The sequence below is a fragment of the Pezoporus flaviventris genome, unplaced genomic scaffold (genome assembly GCF_033815535.1).
Source record: "Pezoporus flaviventris isolate CSIRO_AGI_PZ_B2104156 unplaced genomic scaffold, CSIRO_AGI_Pfla_v1 ptg000096l, whole genome shotgun sequence".
NCBI classification, from domain to species: Eukaryota; Metazoa; Chordata; class Aves; order Psittaciformes; family Psittacidae; genus Pezoporus; species Pezoporus flaviventris.
This window is the reverse complement of record NW_026892644.1, coordinates 3,817,728-3,841,890: the sequence shown is the minus strand read 5'-3', so window position 1 is coordinate 3,841,890 and position 24,163 is coordinate 3,817,728. Positions and strand designations below refer to the sequence as shown.

At 41.9% G+C, this 24,163-nt stretch overlaps 2 protein-coding genes across 8 annotated transcripts; one reads left to right on the top strand and one right to left on the bottom strand.

Annotated features, from left to right (window-relative positions):
* The first annotated feature begins 1,369 nt into the window (after window positions 1-1,369).
* On the top strand, window positions 1,370-15,208 carry LOC133281191 (killer cell lectin-like receptor subfamily F member 1). 5 transcript variants are annotated; one of them, XM_061476460.1, is made up of 8 exons: window positions 1,370-1,567; window positions 2,762-2,962; window positions 8,861-8,938; window positions 10,073-10,171; window positions 10,936-11,076; window positions 11,986-12,137; window positions 12,826-12,938; window positions 13,595-15,208. In XM_061476460.1, exons 2-8 carry the CDS (start codon window positions 2,881-2,883, stop codon window positions 13,725-13,727), a joined length of 798 nt encoding a protein of 265 aa, XP_061332444.1. In that variant the 5' UTR covers window positions 1,370-1,567; window positions 2,762-2,880; the 3' UTR covers window positions 13,728-15,208. The 5 variants fall into 5 exon arrangements, with proteins under 5 accessions (XP_061332444.1, XP_061332447.1, XP_061332445.1 ...); XM_061476461.1 differs by lacking the exon at window positions 1,370-1,567 and adding an exon at window positions 2,482-2,553; XM_061476463.1 differs by lacking the exon at window positions 8,861-8,938.
* Window positions 15,209-16,245: 1,037 nt separating this feature from the next.
* LOC133281193 (C-type lectin domain family 2 member L-like) lies at window positions 16,246-23,621 on the bottom strand. 3 transcript variants are annotated; one of them, XM_061476466.1, is made up of 6 exons: window positions 23,486-23,621; window positions 22,299-22,382; window positions 21,654-21,832; window positions 19,781-19,881; window positions 18,106-18,190; window positions 16,246-17,027 (listed from the first exon to the last, which is right to left on the bottom strand). In XM_061476466.1, the coding sequence occupies exons 1-6, from the start codon at window positions 23,535-23,537 to the stop codon at window positions 17,019-17,021; spliced, it is 510 nt and encodes a 169-aa protein (XP_061332450.1). In that variant the 5' UTR covers window positions 23,538-23,621; the 3' UTR covers window positions 16,246-17,018. The 3 variants fall into 3 exon arrangements, with proteins under 3 accessions (XP_061332450.1, XP_061332449.1, XP_061332451.1); XM_061476465.1 differs by having other exon boundaries at window positions 16,246-18,190; XM_061476467.1 differs by lacking the exon at window positions 23,486-23,621 and adding an exon at window positions 22,894-23,111 and having other exon boundaries at window positions 16,246-18,190.
* Window positions 23,622-24,163: the final 542 nt, after the last annotated feature.

Genomic DNA, 24,163 nt, shown 5'->3' with positions numbered 1-24,163 from the left:
AAGCTTACAGAGAAACCAAATGCAGTCTTTTTGCAGAGGCGCACAGCAAAACCACAAGAATCAAGGTGTACAAGTTGCAGTCCAGAGACTGTGACCAGGCAGAAGAAAAAAACTTGCAACATGTGCTCAGGGAGGCCATGGGATCTCTGTCCACAGGGATTTCTAAAACCTGCCTGGGCAAAACCATGAGCAACTTGATGTATCTGTGGAACCAGCCCTACTCTGAGCAGGGGTTGAACTAGAGGCCTCCAGATGTCCCTCCCTCCCTCCCCAGATGACTCCATGAACCTGCAATATGCATGCTGGCAACACTGCTTAGCCTTGGATATCTGACTCATTCATCCCCAGACTCATGGGCAGGAAAGAGGGGGCTTTCTATTGTCTTTATGAGCAGTGGGTCATTTTGCTAACAAATATCTCCTAGTTCTACTGTGGTCATTTCCTACAACAGCCTGGATTTTTTCTTCTTAAAGTACTGTTGGCACTGAGAGATCAGTGGGTCAGACCTGATGACCCACATCTGGGTATTTAGCAATAAAGCTAGAATTTAAATGGAAAGCAAAGAAAATGATGAAAATACTTACAGAGCTAAAATAAAAAGAAAAAAAGATTATCAAATGAAAATTCTGTAGCAGTGCAGTATCCATTTTAAAAGTAAGGAAAAACCATAATTTTACAGTATGATATAAAGAATTCAAGAAAAATGCCTTGCAAAGGCTTCTAATCACCTATTCCTTATAGAAATTAAAATTATCCTACCTTTTTGTGATCGGTCCTAACAATGAGCACGTCATGTAGACTTTAAAATCTAAACTGAGAAACTCTTATGGCTATTTTGTAAGTTTGCTCTGAAAAATAACTGTGTGCATTTGTCATTTTCTTTAGGCAAGTGAGAATCTTCAAGGTCACAAATGATGTAATTGCCTTGTCTGCACTGCACTTACTGAGATTCCTCTTTTGTCTGAAAATGCATTTTTCAGAGGAGAGAGGAGAGGAGAAGAGAGAAGAGGCGAGACATGTTCCCTTAAAACAGAAACACTATTTTTTTTCCACTAGTTCAGAAAGACCCATGCTTACACCAAGTATACATGATTACATCTTGATGATCTTGAGTAATTTAGGAGAGACTGATGTGAGAAATAACTGCTTAGGTGTATATGCAGTGACAGAGAGAATGAGAGTTTAAGCAACCTGTTTGGCCATCTAGCTCTTGGACTAAAATTAAAAAAAAAACAAACCAAAAAAAACCCCCAAGAAAAATTAAAAAGGAAAGCGGGTTTTGGTTTGGGGTTGGGTGTTTTGGGGGTATTTTTTGTTTGGTTTTGTTTGTATGTGTGTGTGTGTTTGTTTTTCCATTTCAGAGCCTGCTGTAAAGGATGGTGAGAAGTTCAGGGGGAAGCAATGGAAACTGATTCAATCAGAAGACAAAAGCTCTGTTTCATGTTAGGACCAGTGACACGGCTGGTGTGTAGTTGCCATGAAACAAACCTTATTGGTATCCAGTTAACAGTATCCACATCTGCATACTGATCACTTTGTGGCTGATGGTAAAGGAACAAAAATTTAGGTACGGTGCATATAAATTGTACCTGAGTGGCACTTCTGAGTAATCTGTTCCATGATTGTCAAGGGCTCTTTTTTTTTTTTCCTTAAACCTTTTGTTTCTGCATTTAACATTGTTACCAATGCTGAGAGTAGGAAGGAAAAGATCAGTAACAGGTCACAAAACCAAACATTATTTTTTGTTCGAATCCAGAGCGTTGAAGGCCTATTGTATGTAACAGAAAACGTGAGTAGACTATATCACAGAACAAACATTATTTTCAGTTGACCCATGTAGGTTTGTAGAGTCTATCTGCATCAAAATCTAAAGGAATTTTCTAGGTGGGAATAAACCACAAACCCAGTAATGTAGCTCTTAGCAGGGAAAGTCTGGACTGTGCATGCACAGGGCTCCATGTCTGTGTGTTCTGAAATGTGGTTTTAGGTTTTAGAAGGGCTTTAATTCAAATCTGTGGGTTTTTTTTTTTGCTGTTTTTGTTTGCTTGTTTTTTCCTCCAAAATAGAAGACAATACCACTGCCATGAAAATAGCCTGCAGCAAACACATGGATCATGAACAAGGAGTTAAAGGCAACTCAGGCTTTCTGCCTGTAGAGTTTCTGATTCAAGCAGGGGATAGCTCAAGCAAGTTAGGAAGAGTGGCTCTAGTCTGGTCGTAACTACTCTTACACTGAAATATTGAAACAAAATTAGTTTTAATTTGATTTTAAATTAAATTTTATGCATCATTAACATAATCCAAATTCAGTTGTTAAACCATTATAGCACTTGTTGGATAGAGCAGGTATAAATTTGAGTTACATTTTTGTAGCTTTAACCATGGTTGCAGTTGCATTAGCCCCAAAACATCTTGTACTGATATATATCTTGTTTATCTTCCTTTTAGGTGAATAGGCTATGTAAGATCATGCATACAAGCATAATACATCCACAACACAGACTGTACTGCTTCAGCCGTTCTCGTGAGAACCAGCAAAGCTTTTGTACCTGTGTAAGTCTGGGTTTGGATATTCCTTAGAAACCTGGCTCTGCTTTGGCCAAAAAGATTTTTTTTTTATATTAATAAGAAGATTGTTTTTTAATCTTCATTTTCTCCTGTATTCTGAAGGGTAAGACATCACACAAGAGACAGAATGGTGTCAATACACTTTGAAAGTGTGTTGAAAGATGTAACTTCCTTCCTTTTATCTGTTTCTCAGCCTTCCTCAGAGCCATAGCACAGTGTCTGTATACTTCTGGAGGCAGGCAAAGCTAATACAGGATGCAACTTACTATATTAAACCAGCTCTTTCCATAAGACAGAGGGACTTACTCATCAATGGCAGGTGATATCACATATGCAGACGTGGCAATGCTACCGAGGGAAAGACCACACGTTCCTTCTCAGACATCAGTTCCAGGTAAAATACCTAATCAGCTCTTGTGCACACACTGTCTTCTCTCAAGTGCTCTCTTTCTCTCTTTTTAATTTTTAGAATTATCTATGGGTAATATTAGAAGAATGCTATAAAATGCTGCATGCAAAAGGGTGAAAATTCGCAAGTGGTGGAAGAGATACTCATGAGATACCGATTGGCAAAGCTACTCCTCAGTCACTATTGCTACAGAGTAGTGTCTTGGTTCTGGCCATTATTTCAAGTAACAGTATGCAAAACAAAAACTGGATATTTTTGAATAATGAGCATAATCTCTTTCCTTTTTTTTTTTGGTTTTTTTTTTTCTCTTTTTAAATCAGATCTATGCATTTTATAATGTCTTCATGGAAAAAGAGTAGAACATTATCTAGTAAATCAGAAAGCTAGTGGCAGTGCAGTCACTATCACTGAAGGAAGTACTGAATGATTCCTAAAACCCTCCTGCTCTTCCTCTTTAATTTTCCAGTAGTGATTTTCCTAAAACCACATTATCAATCTGTGATCACTTCATATATTTGTAAAAGACTACAAAGGATTAAGTCAGTATTCAGGGAAAAGAGATGATTTTTGTTTTTTTAAGAGCTAAGATTTCCACTACTTGGAAAAAAGAAATTAATTCACGAAAGCATTTTGTCAAAATTCTGGATCACAGCTAATATGAATAACAGCTTCTCACTATGAGCATTTAATTACTTAAAGAAACAATATTGTGTGATGAGCATTTCTAGAAGATGTTCTGCTTACAATGTAGATTAATAGTGATGATGGTGTTCTGAATGCATGTACTTTTTAGTGCAAGGTGTCCCTGCCCATGGAGGGGGTTGGAACTAGATGATCTTAAGGTCCTTTCCAACCCTAACTATCCTGTGATTCTATGATTCTACCATAGAATATGATTCCATATGATTCTTCCCCCCCATCATGAAAAGGATGGGGGCAGAGGGGGAAAATTATATTTTTACAAGACGTGTATCTAAAAAATAAAAGTTCACTTAATTATATACCTAACATAAAGTACTACCTTAGACTGTATGTTTATGCATCCATGGATGTTGTTTGTACTCCCATAACCTGTACAACACAAACCACAGAGGGTTTGCCTAGAATTTTACCCAGTTTCTAAGAAGACATCAAATCTTGATTTGAAGACATCAAAGTATGTCCCTTGATCATGCTGTCTGAAGGAAAAACTTCAATTTAAATAGGCTAGGCTTTAATTTCCAATTCAAGTTCTCATTAACATCTAGATAGTTCTTGTTAAGACTTTATCAGATAGCTTTTGGCACTCGGTATATTCTCACATGAAGTTACTGGCCACAGTAATAAAGTAATTTCTCAGTGTTCTTTTGCTTTCAAGTCTTTCATTCTAGCTTTCTGAAGTTTTTCTGGTCATTCTCCAGTGTTTCCATCTCCTACCAAAATACGGGCACTAGAGATGCACCCAGTATTTCCACAAGTCGCAGTTATTCTGTCTCAGTTACACAGAGACAAAAGTATCTTAAATAATCCTTCCTTCACTGTTTATAATGCCTGGTGTCTCCTTGCCCTTTCTCTCTCCCCACCTTTGTCTGCTTATACTAAAACACGGTTTGTTTGACAGGGCTTGAACTTACAGGGCTATCATTATGGCTGGCTTTTTTTTTTTTTATTGTTTGTTAACCTTCCTGTTATTTTGGATTTTATTAGCAATTATTTTTCTACTTTGACACAAATGGAAAAAGCACCAAATAGTATTAAGCAATATTGGACTTCATATAAGCATAGAACATGCTAGAAATACCTCCCTGATGACAATTCTTTCTCTGTCTTCATCATTAACATACATTAACATGACTTTTATCACTATTAAAACAGACAAGAACTTGAGCCATATCATCATGCTTTAAAAATGCAAATGAACAATTCCAGTTCCTTGATGTTTTAAAACTGACTGAAATTCACACATAGTCATCCAGGTGGTGAGTGTTCTTTTATGACAAGAAATTCTTGTAAAAGAAAAGAGTAACTTTCAGGAAGAAAGGGAGAAAATGGATTTTTTCCACAGAATAAGTTCTGTAATTTTTAAATACTTGGTATGAAATTCAGGAAATAATCCTGAAATGTGATGGACATGTTGAGCAATATTCATAAAACAGACTTAAGCTCAGTGTAAGTACAGCAGTGGTTAGTGTTAAGTTTCCCCACTGCATAGTAATGACTCCCTGAGATGCCCTGCAGCTCTTTACACCTAACGGAGGAGAGTCCGGGATCCTAGCATGGTGAGCAATGAACTGCCCAAAGTGGCTGCATAATAGGATAGAGCAATGTCAGAAGGTGCTGCTCGGTCAACCATTTCTGGGAATTAGATTCTTCTCTAGGAGCTAGAAGGTGCTCTCTCCTACATTGACTGGGCTCAAAGCTGCTTCAGACAGGACAGCATCCACATGCCAAACACACTTATAGCATGTCCCACTGTTCATGAAGAGGTTTCAATGCTTCCTCCTTTGGAATGGGAATTTGAATCTGATCCTCAAAGTGAGGATTCTCAGCTCCAAGGTGGGAGCTGTGGCAAGCATCACAAGCTCTCCCTTTGGCACTGTCTCTACGACACATTGAAATGCCTGCTGGAGAATGGCTCATACCCACATCCCTACCTTTGCCAGATTTTTTGCCGGTGTTGCTCTTGGCCAGGGATATCTGCCTTTCTTGCAAAAAAACAGAAGCGGCTTCAAGATGAGCATGAGGGAAAGCACTGCATAGGGGGTAAAACTGTCACCATGGAGGAGGGAGGGAGGGCTGGATTTAAATGCCACTGCAGATTCAGCAGATGAATGCTCTGAGTAGCAGATTCCCAGACTTTAGGCAAGATCACAAGGCTATCAGAAAGTAGAATGTGCCCAGCTCCTCCTGGCTGCACTTTGTGTAAGTTAGGCTGTAAACTGCATACTGGAGTAGATACCAAAAACTATGAGTGGGGAGCATAGGTAATTTACCTTGCTAACATGTAGCTTCTGTCAAGATCTGGTACACATGAAAGGTAAACATGAAGGAACCTGAATTTCTGCCAAGGTTTCTAGTAGTTGAGTAGGTGTTTTAAATATGTAAAATTTGGATTTGAGAATAAAAGTCTCTTTATAGATCATATTTTCTGTTTTTCCCTATCCATGCTAAAGGGATTTGGTTTGGTCAAGTTACAGAGTTTCTGTTCTTATCTCAAAATCTATTCAATGTATTTTCATGGAATCGTAGAATCAACTAGGTTGGAAAAGACCTTTAAGATCATCAAGTCTTGTGAGGGTACAGAAAAGTGATATAAAAATCACTGGTGGCATAATTGCAAAACATGCATAGATTCGCAATATAATGCCAAGGAAAGCTCACTCACTGAAATCTATAGAGTGGGAAAACTGTGTTAAATAATGTTTAACACAATGTATCAATAAAAAATGTCTGCAGCTCCCAGTTTGGGAGGCTGCACCCAGAAAAGGGGTCAAAATGGATTTGTTGTGATCCTGTTCCAATGAGAAGATCCATACCAGATTGTTGCACAACCAGTTGGACTTCAGGTGTGAGTCAGGTGCTCTGAATTACAAGGACAAGGTGATTTTTGGATGCTCTACTAGAGCAGGTTGAGGAGGAGTTAGTACTTGGTACTATCTGTGAACATGCTTTGGTGGGCTAGCAAGTGCTTCAGAACAGATGTTCAAAAGTAGAAAAGTGTTACAAAAATGCAAACAAAGATAATTACAGACTGGAAATCCATCTTCTAATGAAAGACTCAAGTTCCTAGTTTACTCAAGAATAATTTGAGAGTTACTTCATTATGATTCATAAATGATTACCTATAAGACCTTTCCTCTAGCAGAAAAACAAACCAAGAAGAGTTCAACTCCATTCTCAAAGTAGCCCATGAATAGTTGTAGGCTGCTATTAGTTCTCCCCTTAGCTTCTTGTTCCCCTCCCTACCATCCTCAGCCTGTCCAATCCTTGACCAGGCTCACTCTCTGTTGGACCCTCTCCAGTTTCCCCCAGGTCCATCCAGAATGGAGTGGACCACATCTGGAGACAGTGTTCCAGGTGTGGCTGCAGCAGGAGCAAGTGGAGCAGCACAGGAACTTCCCCTCCTTTGCAAGCCAGAGGTCTCTTAACTCAGCCCCGCTGGTGGCTTGCATGATCTGTAACGATGAGGGTGCATTGTGGGCTCACACTCAACCTGATGTCCAGTGAAACCCAAGAGCCTGGTGTCTGTAAAGCCTGACACTTCTGAGTGACTGACCTGACAGAAGCATTCCCTGTCTGCACATTCACCACGTATAACCTTCCAGTAAATAGAGATGTCTTTCTGCACTTGAAAATTTGCATATAGAAATAAAGTGAAATTTCAGTATAAGTAAGTGACAGAGATCTCCACCTAATACCAGGGCTACCTGTTGCTAAACTAGGTAAGGGAGCATAAGCATCCGGTAAAATTAAGTTTATGTGGTATTTTAAAAATGCTGCCTTCTGAGGACTTGACATTCAGATGCCCATGTGCCAATACACACCATGATAGAAGTAATCCTTTTTTTTCAATATTCAGTTCATGTGGATAATAATTTCTTTTTCATACAGTCTGAGAGATGTTATTTAAAGGAATGGATCTTTATTTGAGAGAGAAAATACTTAGTAACAGGAGCAGATTTTCTAAAGTACATATTTTATAAGAAGTGTCTCCATTTATAAGGCTCGTGCACTGAAAAGTTTGAAAGTCCTAACTGTTGCTTGAAAAATAGTTACACTCTAAGAAGAAAAACTTTTATAAGCATTTCTTTTGAGAGCAGTTACTTATCCATGCAGGTAAATAGAACTTACACACTTCTGCAATTCATTGAACTAATAAATTGCAATAAAGCAAGCAGCAAAGTGTACTAGGTCAGGTTCTCTAAACCACAGAACAGCTTACCTGTATGAATAAATCTTATTTGCCTCAGGTCCTCACTATTTTTCTTACTGCAAAACCTCAACACACTTCAGTAATTCTCATATCAAAAACTACCTCATTTAACAGAGTAAGACCCTCTTCTTCCAAGTTTTTCCCTGATCAGTGAGATTTTACACAACACAAATTGCTTGCTTTGTTTTAAAAGCCCCAGTGATCACAAACTAAGACTGTAGCATGAAGCTTATTCTTGATTCAGATTGGTAAAATTTCACCATTTATGAAATCAAGATGAGTCTACCAAAGGTCCAAATACCATCTATAAAACCAGGGAGTAGCTGTACAAAATACCCCAATAAAACAGAATTTTAAATGTTTTCATAAAGAATCTAACTCACACCATGCTGTTTTAATAGCTTTTTTTTTGTTGTTGCTTTGGCAATGTGCACCTGGAAATGGTATCTTCAACCACCAGATCCCTTCCTCTGCTATTACAGGCATCACATAATATCCCAGCGTAAACATTCACAAGTCAGGAATGCCCCCAGGAGTCACCTTGCTGCAGAAACATTTCTCTGAGTGGCAGTTTTCCCTTTGGGACCTCCCTGGTCCACAAAGGGGTCATGGCTGTTAAGTCCCTATGATATCTCCTGAGGTGGCTTAGCAACAATGGAATATTTGTGATGGATAGTACCCAGGTCTTACCCATCTTTTAGCCTGTCTGCCTGCCTCCTGGTCCAGCCATACAGGACACAAGTCGTTCAAGCAGAGATTATGGAGGAGGCTTTTAGTTACTTCCTGGCAGCAGCAGGAAATGATCAGTCATCATCTCAACTGATTTTTCCTAAAAGAAAATGCTGAACTAGCAGCTATGGAAACACATTCCCCTTTTTATGCAGACTAGGTCTTCTGTGTAATTCTTTACTGTTTCTCCAGTTAATGGCTTGTACAACCACAAATGTCAGCATTTCCCTACTCCTTAACAGGAAACATGATCACATATGCTGAACTGCGTGTGAAGATGAAACCCAAAAGGAGCAGCAGATCAGAGACTTCCGCTTCTGGTAGTGTGCTATTTTGTTTGGCCGTTGGTTACTAACTATAGATGTAATCTTTCCTATTACCCAACAGTAAAAGTTGTTATCAAAGAGTCTTTACATACAATCTCTCGATAAAGAACTGATTTATCACTTAATAAGGTTTCTTTTTTCTTTTCCTGGGTTCTCAGATAATACATTTACCCTATAAAAATAATATTGAAAGAGATTTTAAAAATAATTTTTAAAAATGCCTTTGTGCCCTACATTGAAAATTTAGCGAAGGAAAGTAAAATTCCACAGATTTTAGGAGCCCTGCTGTTAAGTTTCTCTGCAGGAACAGTAACAGGGACACCTTTGGCTTTGGAAGTAGTGTAATACCCAGCTCCCCATGTGCAGTTAGTGTGCTGATGGACTGCCAGCCTCCCTGTATTGAAGGACATGTTCCAGGCAAGATCAGGCCCCCAGAAAGCTGCAAGGGAACATTACAAAACATATCTCAGGCAGCTGGAGAGTGGGGGAGTTGCCTATCTATCTCATGCAGGCAAGGTCAGGAAAACAGCAGTATGAAAGTGCAACCCTGTGGCTTGTGGAAATAGCACCATGACCTCAAATTTCCTCAGGCTCTGCCTCTTCCTGAGTGATTCACTCTCACAAGCTGACGAGTGTCAAACAGCTGGAGAGACGCTTGTCAGATGTACTTCACTGTGCTATGGTGTCAGTATGTGTTGTGTTGTCTTTTCAGTGAATTCAGGTAAGTTAGCTTTCAGGCAGGTTAACACAAGAGAGTGCAGCCAGAGAGGAGCAATGTACCACAGACCATCCCCGATGCTTTCCCTGAACTGCTCTGCAGGGTCTTGCCAGGTGTGGGTGGGTGGGTGGCAGAAGGCAATGCCTGAGAAAATTAACTCAGAGGAGAGAGAGTGAATTCTTAATAGAGTGATTGATTGAAAATCACTTGTTCTATCTGACCAAATGATCTTTCAGTTTCACTTGCATGTATGTAAAATGGATGCAAATTCTTAATGAGTAAAATGTCCCTGCATGCTTGCAAACGGCAGACTGATCTCTCTCTTGCTTCCACGTAAGAAACTCACATAGATAAAGGCAGTGTTAACAGTGCAAAGACCTAAAGCCACTTTTCTTCCCACTTCCCTCCAGGCTGGCAACACAGGCGCTCAGCCTGGTTCTACATGGCACTGGTCCTGGGAGCCCTTGTGCTTGTCCTGCTAGGTGTCATAGCTGTACTAGCCAAGCAACGTGAGTAGATCTTTTGTCTCTTCATTGCATACATGGTGAAACCTCAAAGGCAGAGTCACACCAAAAGAGAAATTCCCTTAGTGTTGCATGAAAGGTGTCAAGTTATACACAAATGCAGGAAAATAAATGTGGCTTTCTACTTGCTACCTGTCATTTAACATATATTGTGCAGCTGAGGTGGAGTTGCTGCAGTCTACCTTGTCATCAGCGATGCTGAAAAGTGTAGAAGGTTTCAAATCATTATGACAATCAAAACATTTGCACTTCCTGACTTAGAAGTTAAAACTTGCATCTATAATGCTACTTTGAGACCATTTTGCTTAATTTCTTTGTAGGTTTGAACAAATGAAATAAAACCCAGACTCAGATAATTTCATTTAATGAGACTTCCCTGGTACTAGTAATATCATAATCCATAGCATGCTTCAGCTGTACAAGAACTGTTCCAGAGGGATATTCATCTCATAAGAGAAGAGAGTTTAAGAAAACTTCAGAAAACACATTCCTTCCAACTGTCCCTAAAATCTCACCAAAATATTGTGTATTCTTTATGTAATGATAAACTTTCTATACTGTCCGTATTATTTAGCAGCTACACCCTTTGCCAGGGTATGGCAGTATACACAGAATACACACACTGAGTATGCTTATAACTGAGTGCTACCCCCCAGTGTATATGTACATACACATATCCTCATATTCACACAGTATAAGACTAAATTTCCTTGACCCTGTTGCTAACCATTATCTCTTTTTTGTTCAAGTTTTGAAGTGCAGAGCAAGCAAATCAGAAAGTTTGTCCCATATTGGTGTAAATAGCACTGGCAATCACACCTCCTCAGAGAAGACTGTCTTGGCAGTGCTCCTGAAATGGCTCATGGAGGAACTGTGTGAAGATGGACAGGGTGAGGAAAGTTAGTCCTTTCCCAGCACAGAGGATGTGTTGGGTGCACAATTCTGTTGTCTCTGTTCCTGTTTCTCTGACACTCTGCAGTTTTTGGTGACTCACTGATTCTACCCAGGGAACATGGCATTCTGCACAGAAGTGATGACAGGATCTGAATTAACAGTTTATGACAATAGTTTTGATCCTCTTTTGGTATAAATACTTTCTGGTACTTTCTTTACATTTATTTCTGCCAGGAGCTTCTGTCAGAAATGCCGTATCTTGTAGATCCTCCCATTGTTCGGGAAAACACCTTTCAGACAGTAATTGCAATAAGTGGGAGGTAATTTCCTATCCTTTTGCAAGGATCAGGAAGGGGAAGAATTTGTGGTCTTTCTATTGTGGATCTATTATTTGCTATCAAATACCAATCCTTTTCTAAGAACTGATTGTAACTGCGTTGCTTGTAAACATTAAAGGAAATAATGGGGGATGTTCTTTCTCCAGCTCCATGGACACGGTTTGGATAAGCACCTGTGCTTTCTGGTCACATCATGTGTCAAATCCACACACTCCACATCACACAGTGTCTCCTCAGAGGGACTGCATGTGGGGAGATGAAAAGTGTCTTGTCAGCCTTCTATGTACTTCCTGCTGATGCTCTCCACCGGGCAGGTGCCCAGGGAGGTGGAGAGCCCAGTGATGCGCAATGGGAGTGCAGAAGCACGTAGCACCATGGCAAGGGAGTGGGAGTTTGAGCAGAGGAATGGCACTGGAGCCTTCAAATATCTCTCTACACCCAGTGAACATAGGCTTGGGAATGGGGACAGGCTGCTTTCATGCTACCCAGGCACATGAACATAAAATGCTACAAGGCAAATGGAACAAGTCACTCTGCGAGCTAACTGTTCCCTTTCTCCACTCACAGGAAGAACATGCGAGCTGTGTCCTCCTGGGTGGCAACTGCACAGGAGCAGATGTTACTACTTCTCTGAGGAGGCTGTAAGCTGGGATGATAGCCAGAAAAACTGTCTGGCCAGGAAATCCCAGCTTCTTGTTATTGAAGATGAAATTGAAATGGTGAGTCTTTCAGCAGCCCTAAAATTGTGCAATGGGTATCTGCCTTAGCCAAACATTTCACCAGGTGAACATAGGCCAAATGTCAGGTGTACATGCAGGCAAGTGAGAGCCCCATCACGTGCAAAGCATCTGACTCTCCACAGACAGGAGCTTGTTTTGAGAGTGTCAAGAGAGTAGAGCTAAAGAGGAGAGGCACAAGAGATGCAAGGGTAGAAACCAGAGTACTTTTGACCAGGAGGAGGAAATGGCAGGGAATTCCCACCCATTTCCATTAGTTGGCTCTGGGAAGAGAGGTCTGATTCAACCACTAAATGAGAATACAAACAGCCAGACCTGTTTCTCATTTTCCTTTGAGAAAAGTAGCTGAATGGCTCTTCTGAGAAACTCAGAATTCCCTGAGGAACAGGTCTCACCCTAAAGCCCAGGCTTTGCAACCTGGCTCATCAGGGTGAGGAGCATCACTGAGGGGTTTTTTGAAGCTAGTTAACCTGAGCGCCAACTGGGATTAAAACTGTGGCTGGTCACATGCGTATGGGCCATTGTAATGGGCTGCTTTGCCACAGCTGGATTCCTGCCGTTGCTCTCCATGTGAAGGACTACATGAAAAGCTGTGCATGAGATAGGATCGTGACTTGGGCACAGCAGAAACGCTCTACTGTTGGATAACATGCTTCTGCTTGTTCCACAGGAATTCATAGACAATAAAGAGAAAGATACCAAATATATCTGGATTGGCTTGAAGATTCCAGAAATGAAGAAACAATGGAGTTCAGTTGAAGACCCTGGAGTAAAAGAAAACAGGTCATGATTTGTGTGTGTGTGCTGTCTTTGGCAATAGCAAAAGTATAGTACTTTGCATGGAAATTCAACTCTGAATCCAAGCTACTTTCCCAAAGCACAGATCTAGTCCTACAGCGTCAGGCACCTATTCAGGGTCTATTTCACAGCCAGTTCCAGCTTGTCTGGGTCCTGCTGGGCATCTTTGGAAACATCTGGTTTTTGCCTGCAAGACCAACCACAGTCACAATTCATGTATGTATGAATGTAGAGGGACATTAACACACACTTCTCCCACTGATATCGCTATCAACAGACTCAACTGACTTTACAGACCATATATTGACCACCTCTGTTGAAAGTGATGCCTGTCACATAGCATGGATGCTAGGATCTGTGCAGCAGATCTCTTACCATTACAGTTTATCACCATGGCTGCATGTGGAGTCTTTCTTTATCCTTCTTACACTAATGTTCCTGAGCATACATCCCTCAGCAGCCTGCAGTCATCTCTGCTGTGGATGCTCATCCCACCGATGCATGGCTGTTGAGGAACTGGGCTTCAGCAGGTTACAGACTGGGTACCACACAAACCCCTCACTCAGAGTATCATCAATATTTTTATTCGGTACTGAATTTAAAGCTGTCAACTCATTGCATTCCTTTTGTTCTCTCACCAGGAAAGCTATAAAGAGAATTGAGACTGACAAGAACTGTGCTGTTTACAGAAGAAAAAACATGATCCAAGTAGATAACTGCCAGACTTTAAAGAAGTGGATCTGTAAGAAGAATGCAACTTTGTTGGTGCTTTGAGCCAAATCATAGAATCACAGAATAGTTTGGGTTGGAAAGGACCTTAAAATCATCTAGTTCCAACCCCCAATCATCAGCCAACAGGCAGAGCTTTCTCTCAGAAGACCCATTTTACTGATAAAACAACATGTGATGTAAATAATTAAGAGATTTCCACAGAAATCTGTATTTTGCTGTTCTGTGATCCCTAAGACTTTTGTTTGGATGCAAACAGGGAACTCGGAAGCTGCCAGGTGCCTGTGTGAAGGTCATGCAACAGGACTGCACATCAGCATGTCTGGATCTGGGGGTGCTGAGCCTTCTCACAGACAGTCACTGGCAGCAGTTGCCTCTGGGAAAAGGCAAGGGAGAAGAGGTACTCATGTGAAGATGAGCACTGTGCACCTGAACTGTGTGATGCGCAAGAAATTAGAAGCTGAATTCTTACTCATTTCCTAGAATTTATGCAATAATTTCAGGGCCAGTCAACGGGAGATTCTAAATTTCCAGAGTTTTACTATAATTTCATGTACTTTTTACCTTAACCATATGGGATTAGTTGTGTTTGGAGGAAAGAGAGCAAAACAAAATCTAGCATTAAAATCCAAGCTGCAACTCTGCCACAACTGCACAGACTGGAATTAGAGTCTTTGTTAACAATGAGAGAGAGAAACAAGTCCAACATGGCTTTTGAAATTTAAAGCATTTATCTCATCTTTGCTGTGATACACACAATTAAAGGCAGCTGCAGTTTCCCAGGCACATTGTCTCATACCTGCACTAGATGTGTAGTGTCCCTGTGGAGGGATGTGGTTAATGTCTAGCAACTTGTGATGAGTAACCAACATACATGCTTGCTTGCACATGAGCTCTTGGTATAAAGTCCTATGGCTTTTGCATGCAAATGACTGCAGCTATGGAACAAAACGAGCAATATGGTAAGACCTAGAGACTGACACCTCTCCATCTGCACACATTGATGGGCAACATTGCACTTAACAGAGGTGCTAGGACAGAGATGCTAGGAAGGTAGTAGGCATGTATAAGTGAGAGTTAAAAAGGCATAAGAGATCTTCAGTGAAAGAGATACCAAGCACAGTCTGCTGTGTTCCACTGGCACAGCACAATGGATCTTCATTACTTTGGGGCTACAGATTGAACAGTACAGTATCTTCAGGGTGGCTGACTTCTTTTCAAATGAATAAACAACACAGAATTACTCCCTCCAGAATGCAGCATCACCAGCTAAAGACTCATTTGAAAAACTGGTTTTCTCATGTTAAAAAAAAAACAGTGAAAAATCCCCCAAATTCAGTGCAGCATGTGTTTGGGGAAAAGGAGTGGTTTGTTTATTCTAAACAGACAAGCAAAGGCAAGGGAAGAGCCTGAAATGAGTAAGATATATCTATCTATCTACAGTATACATATCTGTCCATACGTATTTTTACATAGATATATTCCAGTTGAGGAAATATAACTTCAAGGTACTTAAAGCATATCCTTCACCACTGAACTGCTGGTTTTATGGCAGATGTTTCTTGAGCCATGCTGAATTAACAAGAAAAACTTAAAACTCCCGAGCTGCCTTCTCTCTAATTGGTTTTGGTGTTTAGGTTTTAACAATATTCATGAAACATCTAGTATTTGAGCAATCTCTGTTACTAACATAATTAAACATGTTTTTGCAGGGCCTTAGGAAGCTCTTACTGACATTTTAAACAGTCACTAGGTCTTGAGTAATTCCACCAATTAAAAAAAAAGAAATGGTCACTGAAGTACTTCATCAAACCCTACTCTGAGTAAAGTTAGATCATTAGTTCTCGACCCTTCATTTCTTAGCATGACAGACTTTGGATACTGAAGAAGATGCTAACTGCACCCCTTAAGATTACAACAGAGCTTTCATTATAACCTACTGTGCTCACAGTTGCTCCAAAACCTCTTTTAAGAACCAAAATTTCCCTTTTTTTGGACTCTACCTATAGACGACACTGATGGAAAAGAAATGCAAAAGTGATGTTATTTTGTAGTTAAAGGCAACATTCAGGTAAATCAGTTCATTAAGAAAGGCTAAGACACAACATGGTACATGAATACTCCTTATCCCTTACGATTTCCACTGATTCTGTGAAATGTACCTCTAGTATGCCCCTAATGCAAATATTTAGAAAACCTTACAAGAACAAACGCAGAAAATTCCACCTTTCCCTCCAAGGTTACTGTAGTTTGTGCGTTTCTCTATGTACATTTCAGCACAGTTTCCACAGGAGTACTTCAGCATTTCAGTTACATGCTTTTGTTAAAAGTCTGACACATTCTGAAACATGAAAGTGTGTCAGAAGCGTTAGAAAGTAAGATGCTCTCTTCTTTGGGTGAAATGTCTTGTCTCCTGTTAATGCCAACATTATGACTGAAGATCTTTTCATATTCAAAACCTGAACTTTTTTGCTTTAGTCTGGTGATTTTCTTTTCCCCCATATGGTACCTGAGCTAAAAAAATACTGTTAATGGCACCATACTAAGACACAAACCACTGTAATTCAGAGGCTCTGTAAAGATATTTAGTAAGTACCTTTTCAGGACTATTGCACATACCATATCCTTCAGAGCTAGTTAAGTTAAAAGGATTGCAGAATAACACCTCCCCAACTAGTTACATATAAATTAACACATAGATTATTAGGCTGTTCAGACCATAGAGTCCTGTTACTGTGCCTATAAAGAATATAAGCAATTATTAAAAGGGTAGCTCAGCAAAATTAGTGCTCAGATATAAATAACCATAGTAAAGTCAGTTGTTAACAATAACCATACTGCATGGTCCTGTTACAGCAAGGTCCCATTGCCACAGAAAATAACGAAGCCATAAACAAGATGCTGAACAAAAGTAAACAGAAATTAAATCTGCATAAAAACACAGTAAAGGCAAAAATAATGACAAATAGGACAAGAAAACCCAACGAACAAACATACATCAAATGAGCTGTCAAACATGGTGCAGTTTTACATTCTCAGCAATCGAGAAGACGCAATTAGCTTCCCTTTTCTGGAACTACAGTGCACTCTAGTGGCTACTCCAAAAATTGCTCCACTTGCTCCTTCAAGAAGTCCCACAGAGCCCATAGTCCTCTCCATAGCATCCACATCACAAGAAAAACAACAGTCCGGACTTTATGCCGAGCAAGGAAGCTCTTTTGCCCTGCTTTACACGTGAATTTCCCATTTTTTCCTTCTCTAGATACCCGATAGGAGTAGTCCTTCCAGGAAAACCAGCTGCTTTGCTTCCTCTGGGTCAAAGTGCACTTTAAATCTTCAGGTTACCTGCTAGACACGAGTGGACAGGGTTCAGCGGGATTGTGCCTCAGTTCCTTTAAGGCTCATAGCAATTCAACAGCATGGGATGTTGCTGCTGAAAACAATATGCACACAGAAGAAAACACTTACTGTTCTTCCAGAAAATAGATTGTCCACCCTCGTGCTCAGACAGGCACAGGCCATGAGAAAGCCGCGGAGGAACATCCTTTTCTCTCAATTCTCTTATTCATCCTTTGCTGTTAATTCTTTTATTCCTTACTCATGACTTCGCCTATTTGCACTGAAAACTATAGCTAACTTTACAACATTAATGCCTGCAGCTTCACTATTACTGTTTCAACTCAAACTTCTTCCCCATCCATGCAGATGCTCAGGTGAATACTCTTATCTATCCTGACTTTTCTTTTTGCTGTGGGAAGGAGAACCTCAGGTTATGTAGTGCAGCTACATAAATCCCACAGTGTTAATACTGTCAAGCTAATTTAGCAAGATTAATGTAAAATAACATTAACAAAACACAATATAATGCAGAGTCACACAAGATGCACCTCATCAAACTGGGAGAGCAGAATCTGCAATGATCCTGTCCAAACCAACAGTGCTCATTTCTGCATCACCCTGTATCTGAGAGGCACTGCAGAATTTCAGGCAGACCCACACTTCACAACCCATCCCTGCACACAGAGGTTGGCTAAGGAAAATGCAGAACAAACACCTCCGACTGCACAACAAAAAGGAAAAGAGCAGTTGCTCCTGATCCTACAAGAGAAGAGTTAATGGAAGAAATACTGATAACACATCAAAAGGCACCTACAGGATGAGTGGTAGCTAGAAAAATGGGGCAATGAAATGGCTTATCAAGATGCTGAAGCCTTTTAAATGGTTACGTTTAAACAACAGAGGCTTCCTCCATGGGTGCAGAATTCTGGCTACCAGAAAAGCCATTCACCTACAAGCAGGAGCTGAGATGTGTTCCCAGGTCCCAGAGTATAGACATAGTCTGTGCAGACATCAGAGCACCAAGTATCAGGTGTGGTAGCTTCATCCCCCTTTATCCTGATAAGCCAATATTCAAACTACAGACCCACTTCCTGGTTAAATAACATCCAGAGGCCGAGACTCCTTTGGATTCAAGATAGGCACAGTTTCCAGAGCCTTTTACTTCAATCCTGTATAAGAGAATGAAAGACAATTACTTTGACACCCACAATCAAGTAATGCAATAAAGCAAAGAGAACTTCAGGATCACAGGTTCTCTTTGTACAAAGCCTGATTTACCATAGTCAAGGCATCACAGGATGGTAGCTTGTGCTTTGAAGAGAACACCACTAAGATCATCTTTTTCTAATGGGACCTGGCCACCAGAATACAAAATCTAGGACTTGCAGTACTCCCCCATCTTGTCTAGTGGTCGCTTAATGTCAAATATGCCCGTATTGCAGAGACTGGAATTCAGGTTTGCCCTTCTCAAGGACGCTGTCCTATCAAGACTGGCTCCACCTTTGACTTCCACATCCTTTTATACAGCTAAAACATCCCAATACAAGCTGGGAAACAAATGCTTCTCTCATTTCCCTCTTCCTCAGAACTGAACATTGTACTATGGTTAAGAGGGTGGTGGAAAACAGGAAGCAAAATTCAATTTCCACACTGTAGGTGTCCCTGTATAAGGGGTAAGGGTCTTCTTTGCCATTTCTGTTCTCAAACCAAGTGTGACAGTATTCTGTGAATAGTGCAACCAAACTACTGTGGTCTCTGGAAAAGCCAAGAGACAAACCCCGCCAGTGTTAACGTAACAGCAGCAGCAACTGAGCTTAGACATTAAAATGTTTGCCTTTCTAAAGATGGAAGGGGGATTCTGAGGCAAGCACAGAAGCAGAAGTCCAAGAATGTGAACTTCATCACTGAAAATGAAAGCCTCAGTGGATGTCTGTATCACAGGCAGGGGATAAGCAAGAGTAGGAAAGGCTACAATTTTCAACTTGAGATGCCTAGGTGTTGCTCACATCTCACATTAAATGTGTAAGGTCTTTATCAGATCAAGCCCTCAAGTCTTGGAAATGGACTGAATACAGTCACATACCACTAGTCTTGTCACAAACTTAAAAGTATTTAAATTTTCCACTTTTTAAGTTAATTTCAGGCTTTTGAAATCTCAATGCTTATTACTGCCACCGGTAATTCTACCATCTCCTGCCAGCAGCCGCCCAGGACAAGAAGCGGCAATCTCTGAGAAGATGGGACAGCCACTGGGAGGAGGACCAAACCTCCCCAGGCCTGCCATTGGTGGGATAGAAGACAGGGCCATGACCACAGAGCAGCTCATGTAACATAAATTCACAGCTTCACCTTTCCCTCCAGCAGCCTTTTCTGTAGACACATCCTATAGGAAGCAGGAAAACATCTTAAAAGCCTCCCAAATAATTAGCTATAAACCTCGTGCAGGTTGCATGTAGGTTTGCACTTTTGCAAAATGTATTCTATAATGAGGAATTTGTATTACTGTAATTCTTCCTCCTCATCGCTTTGCTATCTTGGTGGTTCCTTTGTTGCTTCTGAACCTGGCATCACAAATTTAGATTCTAACATTCATTTGGTTTAGTTTTAACAATGCTAAGTGAAATCTTTTTTGTATTCCATGCTCTCTCCATAGTCATCCCTTCAACATCACTACAGTTCTTTCTTTCAAGGATTTAGTTATCCTTCCTTACTCCCCTATAATCTAGTATCACCAGCAAAACCCCTCAACATTGACTTACAGTGTAGTGTCTAACGCTTTCCCATCTACCCAAAAGAACTCTTCATTTCTTTTACAGAGTCCAATCCAGGGGTCTTGCTTTGTTATCTTCATCATAAAACTCTGCAGAAATAAACCCATATGAGAATAGTTTTGTATGTTCAGTGCAGCTATCAAAACACAGCCTTTGACCCAGGGCTCGAAAGCAAAACAATGATCCTGCCTTTCTCCTGGAAGAAACAATAATGAAAATTAAATCTACAACGTACTGCAGTGTCTGGATCTCCTGTGATGCACATCACTGAAAGAACTTTTGGCCAACGAGAAACTTAACATGAGCCAGCTTCAGTGTGCCCTCGTACCCCAAAAAACCAACTGTATCCTGGGCTGCATCAAAAGGAGTGTGACCAGCAGGTCGAAGGAGGTGATCCTGCCCCTTTACTCTGCTCTCAGGAGACCTCACCTGGAGTATTGTGTGCAGTTCTGGTGTCCTCAACTTAAAAAGGACATGGAACTGTTGGAACAAGTCCAGAGGGAGGGCCACGAGGATGATCAGGGGACTGGAGCACCTCCCGTATGAAGACAGGCTGAGAAAGTTGGGGCTGTTCAGCCTGGAGAAGAGAAGGCTGCATGGAGACCTCATAGCAGCCTTCCAGTATCTGAAGGGGGGCTACAAGGATGCTGAGGAGGGACTCTTCATCAGTGACTGTAGTGACAGGACAAAGGGCAATGGGTTCAAACTTAAATAGGGGACGTTTAGATTGGATATAAGGAAGAAGTTCTTTACTGTGAGGGTGGCAAGGCACTGGAATGGGTTGCCCAAGGAAGTTGTGAATGCTCCATCCCTGGTGGTGTTCAAGGCCAGGTTGGACAGAGCCTTGGGTGACATGGTTTATTGTGACGTGTCCCTGCCCATCGCAGGGAGGTTGGAACTAGATGATCTTGAGGTCATTTCCAACCCTAACTATTCTATGATTCTAAGTTACAACTGATCAGATATCAAATGAATTGAGACAGGATCAAAGCAGCACTCAGATACTGTAGTGACAAAAATGCCAGCTATGAGGATGCAATATGCTTCTGAATATTCAGAACTCCTGTGGAACTGCAAATGCATCATTTTAGTGTCTCTCCACAAGAAAGCTTTCGAAGAACAATAAACACCTTTGCAGCTAATGCATTTCCCCATTGCTGACATGTCTTCATCATATTGAGTTTTTATTATCAGCCAGCTTTGTGAAAGACATTGCAGAGATGAGTTAAGGAAGATCCTTGCTCCAGTGTGTGCAATAGAACTGACATCTGCACCCAACACACTCTTTATACTGGTGTCTGTGATAGGCCTGACTGACCTAAGGAGAGGCTGCTTAAAAATATCAAGGTCTGTAACAGATGTGGAAGAATACATTCTTAGGTCTTTGTGCTAGGTGAAATCTTTCTTAATATGGCAGTATAATACAGAAACAGATGCTCCAAGCTGTGATAACTATCTCCTAATTCCAAAGGTCAAGGCTAACATAACTACAAACTCAGCTGTCATTAACCTATCTAGCTAAGAAAGAACCTAATTAAGATAAATGACACCCAACAATGTTTACCCTGATAGTTGCCTTCAATGTGAGTACTTACAGCTGTGAGCAGCCCCAAATTTAACTGGGGCATTAACCCTCAGGCATTTTCTAAAACATCAACTGCTGAAACCTGATGTTTGCTGTGCGCAGGGAAAGGAGGCACACAGCTTTCTGCATGCTGTGACTTGTTATGGTCTCTGCATCAGCCTTCAAACGGTCGGGACTAAGAGGCTGGAAGAACACACTGGTTCATTGTGCAACTCCCTAGAAGTGAGATGGGTGAAACCAGGACTCCCCCTCCCCTTTCCCCTTTTGTTTCCTTACCAGTTCCTGATGATTTTCTATCACCAAGAGGGAAGCATTGTGCAAAGAGCAAAAGCTCTGACTGGAGTTCCAGCTGGCTTCACTCTCAGAGATGTAGTAACATTTTCTCTGGAAATACAGCCAATCTGATGGACAGAGTTCCAGGGAAGGACAGATGGGAAAATCTGAAGAACGGTTTACTGCAAAAAGACATAAACCAGTCTACCTATTTCTTACAACTGGAAAAGGTTTCTGACGCAGTGGTTTCTGACTGCATCATCTAAAATCATCCAAGCCTAATTGTAGCATTATTACTTCTGCCGAGCAGAAACAATTACTGCAAACTAATTATATACCCTGCCTCCTGCACCCCTATGGTTGCTGACATACTTTTAAAGTGATGATCAGAGGTGGGCTGGTAGAAGTATCCAAGAAAGTGACAGAAACGTACCCTCCAAGGACTCTTCTACAACTTACGTATTTCTGACAACTATAGTTTCTGTAAGGGTTGCACCTGCCCACAGTTTTAAACAGTCTATCACAAGACATCTATTTAAGTTTGAGATGAGGCAAGTTCTGAATAAACCTTTTGAGGCTCTGGAAACCTAAAACTCTGGTAATTTCTAAGGCTAATTATATTTTCTTTTAACTGATTTACACACTTACCAAACTGAATACACAAAATCAAAATGACAGCAACAGCAAGGACTCCAGCAACACCTTGCCATAACCAGATATTTGAGAACAGACCTGAAAAGAGAAATGTCAGGAATTACAACCAAAACCAAAACTGAAACCAAACCACAACCAGCTGACAGAGGAGCAGAGCCCAGGATACATGACGTTATTCCCCAAAAAGTCACTCTTTGTGGAGAGCCAGCCGGGAGCAGGGCTGGAGACTAGGAACTGTGTGGCATTTAGAGTGTCATGAAGCTAGTTAGCTAACATGAACTCTGAATTACTCTTTATTTTCATTACCTCATCCAGCCCTTAACCTAATAGCGAGGTAGTTTCTGACACTCAAAAAGCACTGAAAAAGAAAGAAGCAAGCATGGAACATAAATATGAACAGTGTCTGAGGTTGACCTGATGCCTAAATATGGCATAAAGAGAAATAAGTTGTCTGCTGCAGAGCCATAAACTTCTCCTGAGGAACATCCAGCCTTATCCCACAGTGATAGCTTTTCAGAGTCTTCTTCTCTTCCCATCTCCCCTGCAGGAGCCAGCGGTCTGGGTGTGGAGACGGGAAGAACTCACCAACTTGCCACTGCCGTGTCCTGCATCCAACTTGGTAAGCGATAGCAGGGGATGAGGCGCCCCAGCGAGGCCGCAAAGGGAGGGATGGTCCCTCCTACTGGTGCTCACTCCACTGCCAGCACAGGGCAGCCTCCCCTCTCTGTGAAGCGCCGTAGCACACAGAGGGGGTTACCTAGCCTCTCGCACAGGGTGAGCCCCACGGAATGCTGGCACGGGGCTGATTCCCGGTACCTCCGGGATTTCTGGGGTGGGTCTCACAGCGCGGAGCCCGGCTCCTTCTAGGGTTCCGCCCGCCCAGGGCTGCCCAGGGTGACCGGCGCCGGTGCACGGCGGGACCTCCACCGGATAAGCCCCTCGGAGCCGGGTCGGCACCGGCCGGGGGGACGTTTCCAGAGGCCCGGAGGCTCCCGGGAGGCCGCAGGGCAGCAGCCGGGCGGAGCGATCCGTGCTCCGCGGCTGCACGGACACTTAAGTCCCCCGTCGGCGCGCGCCTCTCGGCCCTTCTCTCCGGTGGGGGCTGCTGGCTGCTCGCCCTGCTGCCGCCATGGGAGCCCCCACGGCGTCCACCCCGGCCCCTCTCCCTTTTGCCCCTTCACCTTTGCGCCGTCCCGTCCCCCGCGCCCGGGAGGCTCTCTCCTCCGGTCCCATGGATGCGGAGCCGGGGGCCCACCGGTGGGGGAAATCACGCGGCCGGAACTGGCGGAGCGCCCGGGGTTGGGAGACGCTGGGGTCAGCGGCCAGGATCCACTTCCTCGGCTCCGGTTCCGTATCAGTCAGGAGGGTTAGTGCACAGCACGGGCAGTTTGCTGCTGTGTTATGCACAGCAACTGGTTTACTTATGTTAGAATTTGGCTGTGCTGCGTGTTCGCAGAGCCAGAGGACCACGGCTCTCTTCCAGTTTCAAGTCTGTGGGAGGCCGATGAGGATTCAGTGATGTTTTATCCAAAACTGGCATTCATCTGTACCTCAGGAGAGAACCTTAGATAGAAAGCCATTAGAATGGAGGGTTACACTTTATGCTTTCACTGCAGTCTCCAATTACTTTGTCAAGGATTTTTAGCAAGAGTCAGTTGCTGAAAATGATCTCCAAGTGTTTATATTTACAGGTAATAGAGAACCACATAAACTTTATACTTCCATAAATATGAACAGATTTGCAGTTTATTTTAGTCTTTGTCTGCAGCAGACGCTCATTTAAGCAATGAATTGGAAGAGATGGACAGGCCAGTCTGCCTGGGATGACACTTGAGAAGAAACAGGCAGGAGTTAAAAAG